Source organism: Mastomys coucha, unplaced genomic scaffold (genome assembly GCF_008632895.1).
Source record: "Mastomys coucha isolate ucsf_1 unplaced genomic scaffold, UCSF_Mcou_1 pScaffold9, whole genome shotgun sequence".
NCBI lineage: Eukaryota > Metazoa > Chordata > Mammalia > Rodentia > Muridae > Mastomys > Mastomys coucha.
Genome location: NW_022196915.1, coordinates 103947747 through 103962028, shown reverse-complemented (window position 1 = coordinate 103962028; position 14282 = coordinate 103947747). Strand labels below are relative to the sequence as shown.

At 40.7% G+C, this 14282-nt stretch overlaps 1 protein-coding gene across 1 annotated transcript in view; it reads left to right on the top strand.

Moving 5' to 3' along the window:
- The window catches only part of Uggt2 (UDP-glucose glycoprotein glucosyltransferase 2), a 153194-nt gene that overhangs the window by 43940 nt on the left and 94972 nt on the right, over positions 1-14282 (top strand). The window contains exons 12-19 of the mRNA XM_031361024.1: positions 1834-1984; positions 4076-4195; positions 4928-5013; positions 5444-5579; positions 8395-8523; positions 11166-11330; positions 11497-11620; positions 11701-11799. Coding sequence (XP_031216884.1) covers positions 1834-1984; positions 4076-4195; positions 4928-5013; positions 5444-5579; positions 8395-8523; positions 11166-11330; positions 11497-11620; positions 11701-11799 — 1010 coding nt within the window. The remainder of the gene's footprint in view (positions 1-1833; positions 1985-4075; positions 4196-4927; positions 5014-5443; positions 5580-8394; positions 8524-11165; positions 11331-11496; positions 11621-11700; positions 11800-14282) is intronic.

The window sequence follows — 14282 nt, the reverse complement described above, 5'->3', positions numbered from 1 at the left end:
GAACTCCTCAGAGTCAAGCTGTCTCTGTGATCCTGTGATTCTGGGATCTTGTGACCCTGGGCTTGTTATAGCACCTGGGAGTGCAGCAGCTTCCTCTGGGTGTTGTGGGACTGGCTGTGGAGCTTACACCCAAGGTCTGCTCAGGACACCAGCCCAGAGAGACCGGAAGGAACCTGAGCCACTCTGCTGGCAGAGTTCCTGTGTGCCTGGTCCTGCTGGTCCCAGTCACTCCCGGTGTTGGGACAGATGTTGGGTCTCCCTCACCTCTGATCCTGATAGTGTCAGAGCACCTGGGATTCGAGCTTCCTCTGGGTGTTGTGGGACTGGCTGCAGAGCTTGCGCCCAAGGTCTGCTCAGGACAACAGCCCAGAGAGACTGGCTTAAATACACTGTTAAGTGAGAAAGAATTATATCACTTTCCTCCTCCCCTTCCTCCCTTCCCTCCTTCCAGTATCTCTCAGGTACCCCCCCCCAGTTGATGGACTCCTTTTCCTTGATCTTAATCATTTTATATATGTATGCATGTTAATATTGTGTTTATATATGTGTGCATATACATATATACATCCTGCTCAGTTTGTTTTGATTGTTTATGTGTCTATGGTTTTAGGACTGACCAATCTGCACAGGGTAATTGATAATAGAGAGGCTAATTAACCTTCTCTCGGCCGTAATTAGTTCTCTTTATCTTTGTCTGTGGGAACCTAGCAACACTTCCTCCTTCACTGCTGATATTCCCGTTATTCTGGTCTTGCGTCTACAGAAGTTTCTGGGAGAGACAGTTTCATAGCAGACTTCCTGAGATTCTGTCTCTTGTAGTCTTTCTCACCCCTCCCCCTCCCCCAGCTCACATGTCCAACATGTTCCATGAGCTATAGACAGAGGAGCTTTGATGCAGATGTATCCTTTGGGGCTAGGCTCCCCATGATCTTTTTATGTATGCACTGTGTCCAGTTGTGGTTTTCTGTGGTGTTCTTCATCTGTTATAAAGAGAGGATCCTTTGATGAGTGGATCATAGATAGATGTAGCTGGGTAGGAATGTTAATTGCTTCTCTCTGTTGGCACCTTGCATAATCTTTTCTGGCACTGTGGAGGCTAGGCCACAGGAAAGAGGCTTTCAGGCCAGATTCAACTTAACTCATCTGGTGGTGTGTCCTATGTGTGCAGTGTCTTCAGCCCCAGGGCACGCCTGTGGCAGCAGTAACAGGCGGGCTGGACTGTTTTGACAGTCAGTCGGGCTCCCCTGACCAGCCATTCTAAGGAGGTGTTTCCTGCCCGGCACTGTAGTCTTCGTTAGTCTATGGCTTTGGGGGAGATTTTTCTTATCTTAGCGGTTATCTGATTTAATTCTATTGAACTCTTCACATATATATCTACAAGTATTAAACCTGTAGAGTCACAGCCCTTAAAGCCCTTGAAATTATTCTGTGGTTTTAAAGTAATACCATGATGATTATTCTAAGAATAATTAGTTTCTTAGAATTAGTTACTCTGTAGACTTCAAATTCTAGATTGCCAACTTATTTTACATTGTTAATCCACCACTGAACTTTTAGCATGTGATAGGTCTTATAACAAAAAAACTCAAATACTTGCTTAACAGAATTTTAGCATTGAATTAAATTCTAAATGTTGAAATTAAATTTAAAATATTCAAATTACTGAAGTAAATTTAAATATTAATGTTGACCTGTCTTCTACACTCATTCATATACATGAGCATGTACACATATGAACATGTACATACACAATTGAAAAAATATTATCAAACTTTAGACTTCCAAAAAGTTTGACAAATTAAAATAAAATTTATTTTTTCTTTGAATATGAAGTATTTTAGATATGCTTAAATCAGAAGGAAAGCTGCTGAGTGGCCTTAAAAGTCTTGGGCTCAGTGAAGAAGAGATGAGCAGATTTTTAAAATTAAATTCACCTGCGTGGGACCATGACTTTGTTTTAGATATTCGGCATCCTTCAATAGCGGTAAGTGCTCATAGTATTCCTTGTCCTACAGCCTTTGGAATTTTTAAGGCTTAGCATAGAACTATGTATTTGTAGTGTTTAGAATACATGTACACATTGAATCAGTCCTCAGAAGAGCGAACAAAAGCACAGACCCATTCTCTCTGCACTCGGTGGCTTCACATCAGGATAACCTCTCTCATGAAGCATCTTCAGCTTCAAGATAAAGCAGTCAGAACCGTCCTGTGAGCGCTAGCACCAGCTGGTTACGGTGTGGGGAGGGAAGGATGCTGCTTGAACATGATAAGACTCCTGCCTGGGCAGCCTGCCGTGGGCTCCCAACTGTGCAGCATGCGCCACAGCCTGGCATCTGGGAAATCTGTCCCCACCTGCTTTGCTGAAGCAAGGTCGTCTTCAGAGTCTTGGTGTTCTATAACTGACTGCGGCTGCCCTTCCGTTCTCCCAAGAGTTTCTTTTCACTCATCTCCTCATCTTGTGCCTCTTCCATGCTCCAGTTAGCCCCTACTTTTTCTTTCAAGTTCAGCTGAAAATGCCCTTCCTGAGAGAAAGTTTCCTAACACAAGGCACGGGGGTTGGGATGGTGGTGGTGGGTTTGCTTTGGTCTGTCTGTCTGTCTGTCTGCTTTCTCGCCTCACCTCTACTGCTTCTTACAGAGTTTCCAAGTCCGTTACAAGTGAGGACAACTCTGTCTTTCCTGGGCATGTGCTAATCCCAGTGCTTTTAGTCTCTAGGATTCCAGGGAGTCTCGGGACTTTAGTACCTTCGTCTTCTGTTCGCATGGCAGGCTGGGCCGGGTTCTCACTGTGTAGCTCGAGCTACCTCGTACTCCTCCATTAGCTTCCTTAATGCTGAGTTCACACGCGAGTACCATCGGATCTTCCCTGTAATCTTTGTAGCTGTTTTGAAAATATGAGCTAGAACTTGATTTAAAAAAAAAAAGAGAGTCCAGATGCCAGGTGTTTTGTTGTCTCTGTTGAACCTTGTCCTGGGCTTCCTGAGCATTCTTCTCTTTTGTCTTAGTTCTAGGGTGTGGCTCTCACTGTCTCCAGTGACAGTCCCTAGTGTTTAGCACCTGAGCTGCACTCTGAGCTATGGCCTCTGTCTGGTATCTTTTCTTCTCCTGAGCTTTTGGGAGTATACTATGCGTGTGTGTGAGGTTGGGAGGCAGCAGTGTCTCTGACATGAACTCAGGCCTTCCCTGCAGTGTGAGGTTGGGAGGCAGCAGTGTCTCTGACATGAACTCAGGCCTTCCCTGCAGTGTGAGGTTAGGAGGCAGCAGTGTCTCTGACTTGAACTCAGGCCTTCCCTGCTGTCTCTTCTCTTGCAGACCCTCTCCTGCTCCCCACGAAGGAGAACACAGTCCTAGAAATTTGAGGTGCTAAATTCTAACTTCCAGACCACCCTGACTTTTGTATTTGAGCTCTCTTCCTCTAGGCTTGAAAATGTCCTCTGGGACAAAAGTGAAACGAAAGTAGACCCTGCCTCTTAGGCCCGCCCTCTTAGGGGTTAGAAGCATTCCACTCTTGAATGTTGCTTGTTACACCTACTTCCTGTCCTGACATGGTTTTTTCTTCAGCTTTTACAGTGGCTTCAGGAGGGATAGCTAACATAAACTACTCCATGAAAACACTTGAGAGCTTGAACTCTAAGGCTGTAGAGTGGGGCTGGTTAAGAGAGCTTATTGGCTTTGCAGAGGACCCAAGTTCACTTCCCACTGCCCAAGCCAGATGGCTTATAAGGCATGTGGCTTGTGTGTCCAGTTCCAGGGGATCCGATGGCTCTGGCCTTGCAGGCATCTGCATCCATGTATACCACATACCTCCCTCCCCATCAACTAACCAGTGCACATAATTTCAAATGAAGCAAACCTTTCTTTTTTTAATGAGCCAAAGTTTTTATTTGTTTTGGGAAGCATACAATTGTCATATGTGATATATTCTTTATTCAGTTGACTTTTTATATCAGAAATATAGAAAAATCTGTGTGTGTGTTCATTTGTGATTTAGCACAGTAGAAAAAGAATTCTAAATTTGAAAGTGATGTAACTATTATTTTAATGTAGCTCTAACAGGCTTCTGGATTCTTTTCTAGTGGGTTAATGACTTAGAAAATGATAGTTTGTATCTTGATTGGCCTTCAAGTTGCTGGCAGTTTCTAAAGCCAGTATTACATGGAACAGTCCCTTCTGTAAGGCGTAATTTTCATAATTTGGTGAGTATTGTATTTTAATTCTTACACAACTTTTATAAAGAGGACATTCTTTTTGATTACCTACTGTTGGCTAGTAGGCACATCAAGTGTAAGGAGTACTTGCTTAGTGCACCAGGCCTGCCATGGCTGGCTGAGACCAGTGATTTCACTTAACGTGTTAATTAGTCCTCATCTTTCATACAGTTTTATAATGTTATTTGTACATTATCTCAAATGAATTTATAATTTGTGCTATATTTTAAAGTTTAGTAGTCAAGAAAAATATATAAATTTTTTGTAAGTGTTTGTTGGTTCATTATTATAGTTCTAAATATTCAAACAACCTTTTGGAATTCTGAAGTATGCAGAGAAACATCCCAGACTGCACTGTATGTGTTTATTTTTTCACAGGAACTCTATAGCTGTAAGATTCCTTAGAAAGCAGTCATATTTATGATATTTTTAAAATCTTCACAGAAGGGCCAATGAACATGTGAAATGAGGTCTTTCATTTTGTAGTGAATACATACTTAATGTTGTACATCCACAAAGAATATCTTTATAATCTTTTTAAGAGTCCATGTATAATTATATTTAATATATAACTATAATAAAGCTTCATAAATTATAAATTTTTTATATATTCAAGCTAGTTTTTGAAATTTTGCATCTTGAACTTTATGCTTTCAATTAGACTATATTTAAATTTCATGTAAATTATAAGTCTTATAATGATTATGTTTACTCTTCTAGGTTCTGTTTATTGATCCTGCTCAAGAATATACCTTGGACTTTATAAATTTGGCAGAATATTTTTATTTTAATGAAATTCCTCTTCGGTAATTGTAAATTTATATTACTAGTTATATTAGTAGTTACAAAGTCTAGTACTGCTTATAATGTGTCACAGAGAGTGTGGCTATGGTATCGAAAGCAACAGTTGTCATGTGAGGCCTGGGTTGTACAACTCCCCGCGTGCCTTCATGGGAGACCTGCCCATTAGAAATGAGCAGTGAGTGCTTGCTGGGGAGGGGATGATGCCTCTGGAGATGTCTTAGGGCCGCTTGAGTGTCTGACAGTTTGCAGGACTGTCAGAGCTCTCTCTGAGTATTTGGGTGAATAGGCATTATAACTAAACTTTTCAAATAATAGTCCCCTCTCCCATATCTAATACATTCCTCTAATCCGGGGCTGCAGGGCGATATTTTAAGTAGTAATTTACTGTTCTTCAGGAGATGGTTGTGATGTTGTTGATTAATCTTTTTCCAGAATTGGTTTTGTGTTCATTCTTAACGTGGATAATGAAATTGATGGAACAACGGATGCTGGAGTTGCTCTTTGGCGAGCTTTCAATTATATTGAAGAAAAGTATGATGTGTCAGAAGCGTTTATTTCTATGACACATGTGAGTTTATGCACTAGATAAGGTTTTCAGAATAAACGATGTTCTTGTATCTCTATTTATTATTGTATCATTTTAAATATATGAAAATGTTCCTGGAAGTTAGTATAAATAAATGTGATTCCTCAAATAGTCCATTGTCCCAGTATTATAAGCAGGCAGCTGAGCTTCTACCGAAGTCTATTAATTTACTTAGGTTAATCTAACTTGTAAGTATTTAACTTGTGTACCTGTGAACTAGAGAAAAACATAATAGAAAATGTTTTTTTGAAATGGCTTCCTGAGCTACACCTTGATGTAATGCAGTGATTAACAACCTCTGAATCCGTGATCTCAACCATCCTAACACTGTGTCCTTTAGTGCACTTCTAATGCTGTGCTGGTCCCAACCAGACAATTGTTTTGTTACTACTTTCTAACTGTAATTTTGCTACTTTGTGAATTGGAATATAAGTATCTGATATGCAGGATATGTGATCTGTGACCCCAGATGGGTGGAGACCCACAGGTTGAGGACAGCTGCTCTAAATGAGCATGTATATATAATAGGTACTTCCTAGACAGTGTCCAAGGACCCGATCTGGGAGTGACAGCAAGCTGTGTGATGCTGAGTCTGGAGAAGATATGATAAAGAAAAGGCAGGCATTTCTAAGAACATGGCAAAGGGAAAATAACAAATGAGTGTTTTGTAAGTAGAGTGTTGAGTCACTGAGTAAAGTCTGTAGACTGGCTCACATTCTTAGCTTTGCATTAAAATTGTGTTGTCTAAGAGTTTGCAGTAGCACATTGCTCACTACTGAGGTTAATTCAAAGGCAAGTGATGGTATCCCAGTAGGGGAACAGTGTCCTCTGAACACTACTGCTGTGTGATAATATGTCAGTATGTATCTGCCTTAATTTTACCAACCTATTGATTGCTATAAGGGTTTATAAGAGACTTAGTTTCACATGGACCTTTCATTAATATTCATCTGTATTATTGTAATAGGACCCATATTGTATTAAAAACTGAAACAAGGGGCTGGAGAGATAGCTCAGTGGTTAAGAACGGTGGCTGCTCTAGCAGAGGACCCAGGTTCAATTTTCCAGCACCCACGTGGCAGCTCATAGCTGTCTGAACTCCAGTTCAAGTAGACCTACATCTTCACACAAACGAAAATGCAGGCAAAATACCAATCCACATAAGAAATAAATACATTTTAAAATAAACTGAAACGAGATACATCTTGAGTCTGGAAGTATATTGCAAAGAAAAGTCACAAATTGCTAAGAACCTCATTGAAAGAATCCATATCATTCTAAAGAGACTCACTGAGAGAGGAAGGATATTACCAGTGCTGAATCTGCATAGTCATTTTCTATTAGAAATTAATGTGTGCATCATAGTTTGCACCTATCACTTGCACTTTCGTTGTCTGCTATATATTGTCTACCATATAATCATAAAGATGCTATAATTTTTTAGAAAACCACATTATGCTTGAAACCAAAGCCTTCATCCTAGATCTGCATCTAAATATAAGACAGGATCAGTAACATCTTTTTAAAATATATTTTTATCTAAAATAATTTTAAAATTTGAGTATATTATAATCATATTCTTCCCCTCCTTCCAAGTCTTCCCAGATCCTCTCCCCTTCCAAACCCACTCAACTTTAAATTCTTTTTCATATAAAAGCTGAATGATGACATTTTACTAAAGGAAGAAATGAGAATTGGAGAGATGGCTCAGTGAGTAAAGTGCTTGGTACACATGGAGGAGGACCTGGATTCAGATCTTCCTCACCCACAACAAGGCTGCTCTGGCCTGCCAGTCTAGCTGAGCAGTGAGCTCTGGGTTCAGTGTAGAGGAAGAGAGGACGATATCCCAGGTCATCAGAAACTCACCCACACAGACACATGCACACACACATGCACACACACATGCACACACGTGTATACACCTCAGTCCTCCACACATGCACACATCAGAAACTCACCCACACAGACACATGCATACACACATGCACACACACATGCACACATGTGTATACACCTCGGTCCTCCACACATGCACACATCAGAAACTCACCCACACAGACACATGCACACACACATGCACACACACATGCACAGACACATGCACACGCACATGCACACACATGTATACACCACACACCCTTTTTTGAAAGGAGAGATAGGAAAGAATGGAGAGCATGCAGGTGTGCTTAGAACACAGAGTAAGAGAAAGTAAGAGGACATACAGTCATGTGTTTACTGAAGAGCAGTCCAAGGAAAAACGAAGCATTTCTAAAATGTCATTCTTAAGTAATTTGCAAATACATTTTAACAAAGTTATTAAAATTAGTGTCTAATTTGATTAAAATGCAATTAACAGAAGTTGTTATTTTGAAAATTAAGCAATATTTTAACTATTTTCTAAATGATAATGCCTGGTATGAGTGACCTCTTTACCTGTATGTAATGTGCACATTTAATACTCTTAGAACTAACAGACCACAGAGACAGGCAATTGACGCTCAATTGATGGAATACTTGCCAACCATACATGAACCCCTGAGGTTAGCCCCCAGCCCTGCAAAAACCACATGTGGCACATAATCCCAACACTGGGGCAGAGAAAACAAAGGCATTTGTTCAAGTCATCCTTGGCTACACAGTGAACTTGAGACTAACCTTGGGGTCCTGGTGACCCTGCTTCAAAAAGTGCCAAACAGAAAGAACTTAAAAAACATGCTCTTTGTTTTGCAAATACAATTAGGTTCTTAAAGAAATAAAATTAATTTCTGTAAAAGGAAATATATCTTTGTTTCCACAGATGTACCAAAGAATGAAGCATCGCATACTCACTGTGGACGATGTGAAAAGCATTCTTCAAACTAAATTTCCTCAGGCTGACATTTTGGATATCTTGGGGACCCATTCCAACTATGATAGAAGAAGAATGGTAAGAGTGGACTCAGTATAAAGCAAAATACCAGGCACAAGAGCAACACCATAGGGTCTGATTGCAGAGTGAAATCCAAGATACAGGTCTGGAAGCTGCAGTATACAACAGCATTACCAAAGGCTCTGGGAGGTTGGGGGATTGTGGAAGATTAGTGAAAACTACAACATTCAGTTAGACCAGAAGTTTAAGAGGTCTGTTAAACATGGAAGTAATTATAATACCAATTTATTTCATACTTGAAATGCCTAATGAAGAAAGTTTTAAGATCTCTCATCACAAAGATGTAAATGGAAGATAATTTCAGCTTTTCTATCCAGTATTTATATCTACTGTGAGGTGCCTGTGAGCTTACAGATACATGGAATGATACACTGAACATCACTGGCTTATCTCTAGGAATTAATGTTTTGGAATATGTAGGTTGCTTAATTAAAAGTTGTAGATTAAGAGGAAAAGGAAGACCTGTATTTCCAGCACATAAATCTTTTAAAGAGTCAGGGCTGGGAGATGGCTCAGTGGGTAAAGTCCCTGCCCTGAAAGCACGAGGACCTGGGTTCAGATCCCCAGCTCCCATGATAAGAAAATTAAAAGTTGAGAATTGTGGCACATGCCTGGAAGAGCAGCGTGCCTAAGGCTAGTTGGCCAACCAGTTCAGTCAAATTAATGAGCTTCAGGTTCAGTGACACACACACACGCACGCACACACACAAACACAGATACCAGTAAGAAGAGACAAAGAAGTAGGCATTTGTCTGTCTAGAGGATTTTCCATAAACATATAAAGTGAAAGGCATCTAAAACCAAGTCCACCGTGTCTCTTGTTAACCCAGACCTACTGCGTGCTGTGATCCTTCTTCATGTCTCACCATAGAGAGTAGATAAGGTTCGTGCCAACCACCTGTGCTGGAAGTGTGGTAGGCATCTGAGATGGTTTGTGTATGCTGGGCCCAGGGAGTGGCACTATTCGGAGGTGTGGCCTTGTTGGAGTAGGTGTGTCACTGTGGGCGTGGGCTTAAGACCCTCACTCTGGCTGCCTGGAAGTCAGTCTTCCACTAGCAGCCTTCAGATGAAGATGTAGAACTCTCAGCTCCTCCTGCACTATGCCTGCCTGGATGCTGCCATGCTCCTGCCTTGATGATAATGGACTGAACCTCTGAATCTGTAAGCCAGTTCCTATTAAATGTCGTCCTTATAAGACTTGGTGTAGACATAATACAGTGCTGTGGTTAAGTGTTCAGACTTTTGGTGAGGCGGATCTGGATAGGTAAAGTTCTAAACTGTGATGGCCATGTGACCTTGGAAGTGACTGAATCCATCCTGTCGTGTGTGAAGTGGTGGAATAGTGCTCCAGGTCAAACATCCCCACTTGATTCCCAAATGCTCCAGAGCCTAAAACTGTGTGATCATGATTTGGCATTTAGAAGCTGGACAAGAATCATGAAAGAGTGCACATATTCCAAAATTTAAATACTTTTGATCCTATATCAGAAAAGGAACACTTAATTTGCATGTAGTTTTTTAGGCTACTTGTGAGAATGTTGGTTCTAATAATAGCCCTAACACTTAGTATCAAATATCAGTGCATGACTTCTTCACAAGGTAGAACCCATTCCCTTCAGCCCCCTGTGATCTGCCTTCAGACTGAATCTCTCTGATCACATATCGCATGGCCTCTGTATTTCTTGCCACCGTCACCCGAGCCGCCCATGTTCTCACTCCCTCACCATCACCCGAGCCGCCATCTTCTCACTCCCTTCTAGCTCTCGCTCTGCTCTCCCTTCACGTGGGCCGCCTTTCTCCACTCTGTCTTCCTGGAAAACTTTAATTCATCTTCTAAGGCTTTCAGTGCCATGGTCTGACAGAAGCCTTTACTTAACCCTTCCTCTTCTTGCTCAGACTTCTTAAATGATCCTTTTATGGACCCACCTGGAACATTGCTTTCATTTGTAAGTATTTAGTGGACTTCTTGAAGAACAACATTCAGTTCTATTATCAGGATAGATAATGTAATTCTCATGGATTGAGCCAAGAAGTGTTTATTGACTAAGTGAATAATAATGTCCTTTGTATTATAGATAAATGTTTTGGTTTTAAGTAAGTGTCATATTGAAAATCAAGACTCGGCAGTGCCACCACTGCTTGCCTTTGTAAATAACTTTTAGGGCAACGAAAAATGTGTTTATGAATTGTCTGTGAATCTTCTACCACTAACAACAGAGCTCATAGACAAAGAGTTGACAAAGACTAAAATATTCATAAGCCAACCCTTGACAAAAGACATGGTCTGAGCTAGGCGGTGGTGGTGCATGCCTTTAATCCCAGCACTTGGGAGCAGAGGCAGGCAGATTTCTGAGTTCGAGGCCAGCCTGGTCTACAGAGCAAGGTCCGGACAGCCAGGGCTACACAGAGAAACCCTGTCTCAAAAAAAAAAAAAAAAAAAAAAAAAAAAAAAAAAAGAAGAAGACAAGGTCTGATTCTTGCTATTTGTAGATAAATAAATTTCATTTGTATGCACAGGTATAAATAACAAAATTGACAACTTTTCCTATGACTTAAAAATATGACACTGTTTCTTCTTATCTTACATTTCTTTTTTAAATATCCATATTTTCTTTGACACTGGTATCTTTAATAAATAGGGCGGAGCAAGCTTTTATAAGATGACTGGCCTAGGTCCTTTGCCTCAAGCTCTTTATAATGGTAAACCCTTTGGCCTCAAAGAGCTCAACACTGAGGAGCTAAAAGAAGCTGTTCTGCAAAAAATGATGGACACGTTTGTGTATCTACAAAGAGATGTTTTTATGGTAGGTGGGCATTCATAAGAAAATGACACAAATAATATAAGTATATTGAAATTTTTAATGGCATAGGTTGTATAAATTTTTTACTGTGATATTTAAGAGTTCATAATTGAATTTATCAGATACATAGGCACATGATATAATAGGCTAATTATAATTGTAATTTTAGGGCACGATAAGGGATGAAACCAGTGCCATTGACTACCTGATGGATAAGAGTAATGTTGTATCTCGCATAAATTCTTTGATTTTGCACACCAAACCACGGTACCTTAACTTACTGTCTTCATCAGGTAACTAGCTATTCTTATACATACTACAATGCTTGTTGTGAATATCTTAGTAATTTGTTATTAAACATTTGTTGTTTCAGTAACTGCTGATATTGAAGATTTCTCTACTTTCTCTTTCTTGGATTCACAAGATAAGAGTGCAGTCATTGCAAAGCACATGCATTACTTAACTCAAGAAGGTAATAAATGTGTTGTTCTGTTATTTATTTCTAATTTTATTACTTTATTAAGTAATAAAAACAAAACTTTAGTAAGGTGCTTGTGTAGCAAATGCTACTGTAATTCTATTTTTGACCAGGAACTTAGATTTCAATTTGGCAATTTAGAATTTGTTTAACAGTTGTTACAGGTGGGGAAAGCTGTTCCTCTTAACCTCCATCTTATATGTAGCAGGAGTTCATTTGTGGTCTTTTGCCTGTTTTAAAACATTGCTAATGCATTTTTAACCTTTAAAGAAAGTAATAAAACCTGCTCAAAGCTACTTTGGTAGTTTGTAAATAACAATGCAATTTCTATATTAGAAGAGATAACGGTGTTTCTTATTTATAACTCAACAAAATCTGGATGTCTTGCTGAAGTTGGGAATCACAGCCAGGAAAAAAGAGAGCAAGACACATTTAAGAAATAAGGATTTAGGTTAAGAGAAGCCTGTAGTTGGACCATAGATTGGTTATTGTACAACTGAGTGTCAAATAGGTAAAGGGAATTTGCTCAGTTTAGGTTTTCCTTTGTGTGTTCTACTTTGAGATGTTTTGTTTTGTTGATAGCTCCCCCCTCTTTTATTTTAATTGAAATGGATTTTTATACAATATGTTGTGATTATGATTTCTCGTACCCCAATTCCCCCTGTCTTCCCCACCTCCCGCTTACCTAAATCCTCATCTTGTCTTGCTCTATCTCATTAGAAAATAAACAGGCTTCTTTCTAAACGTGAAAGAAAAGAAAGGAGTAACAGACAAATATGAATAGGACAAAACAGGAAAAACAAAAACCAAGGGAAAGCACGAGGAGCACATGCAGATGTAGGGACGCACTCATCACTCATCGGTGCACGCAGAAACCCCCAAAAGCCCAGTCAGAAACATACTAGATAAGCAAAAGACCTGTAGGGTAAGAAAACAAACGAAGAAAGGCTGTGTGAAAACAAAGCATCATCAGATAAAAACACCGCCAAAATTACCATTGGGGTTACTTCCTATTGGCCATTTACATTTGCATCATTCAATAATGAGATGATCAGTGCCTGAGAGTTTATAAGCTTTTCAACATTTCTGTTGTTGATAACCACCTTTAATCCATTGTGGGCAAGCAGGATGTAGGCTGTTACTTCAATATCTTCTACCTGTTGTGTCCAAGTGTGTGTGCTCAGTTGTGGAGAAAGGTCATGAGGTGCAGAGAAGAGTGCTTATTCTTTTGTGTTTGGGTAAAGTTTCCCATAAGTATCTGTTAGGATCATTTGATTTATAACATCTGTTAGCTCCAGTATTTCTTTCTTTCTTTCTTTCTTTCTTTCTTTATTTTTATTAGATGTTTTCTTTATTTACAATATCTCCTTTCCCAAGGTTCTCCTTCAAAAAAAAATAAAAAAAAAATAAAAAACCAAAAACTAAAACAATCCCCTGTTCCCTCCCCCTTCCCCCTGGCCACCACCCCACCCTCTCCCACTTCCTGGCCCTGGTATTCCCCTACACTGGGGCATAAACCTTCATAGGACCAAAGTCCTCTCTTCCCATTGATGACCAGCTTGGCCATCCTCTGCTACATATGCAGCTGGAGCCATGAGTACCCCCATGTGTACTCTTTGGTTGGTGGTTTAGTCCCTGGGAGCTTTGAGGGCACTAGTTAGTTCAAATTGTTGTTCGTCCTAAGGGGCTGCAAACCCTTCAGCTCCTTGGGTCATTTCTCTAGCTCCTTCACTGGGGACCCTGTGCTCAGTCCAATGGATGGACTGTATTAGTAGGGCACTGGCAGAGCCTCTCCAGAGACAGCTACATCAGGCTCCTGTCAGCCAGCACTTGCTGGCATCCGCACTAGTGTCTAGATTGAATATGGGAAGGATTCCTAGGTGGAGCAATCTCTGAATTGTCCTTCCTTTAGTCTCTGCTCCATAGTTAGTCTCTACAACTCCTTCCATGGGTATTTTGTTCCCCCTTTTAAGAAGGAATGAAGTGGCCAGCCCAGTGACTCGGGTTCCTTCCAGTCTGTCTGGGCTGGTGTCCTGAGCAGACCTTAGGCACAATCTCCACAGCCTGTCCCACAACACCCAGAAGAAGCTCCACTCCCAGGCACTCTGACACTTCCAGGATCAGAGATGAGGAGGAACCAACATCTGTCTCAACACTGGGAATAACTGGGACCAGTGGGACTAGGCACACAGGAACTCCACCAGCCTGGTGACTCAGGTTCCTTCCAGTCTGTCTGGGTTGGTGTCCTGAGCAAACCTTGGGCGCAAGCTCCGCAGCCAGTCTCACAACACACAGAGGAAGCCCCACTCCCAGGTGATCTAACAAGCCCAGGATCACAGGATCCCAGAATCACAGGCTCACAGAGACTGCTTGACTCTGAGTAGTTCTGACACAACCAGGATCACATGAAGGATATGCTCCAGTCAGATTTAGCAAGGGCAGGTAGCACTAGAGACAACCAGGTTGGGGGGGGGGGG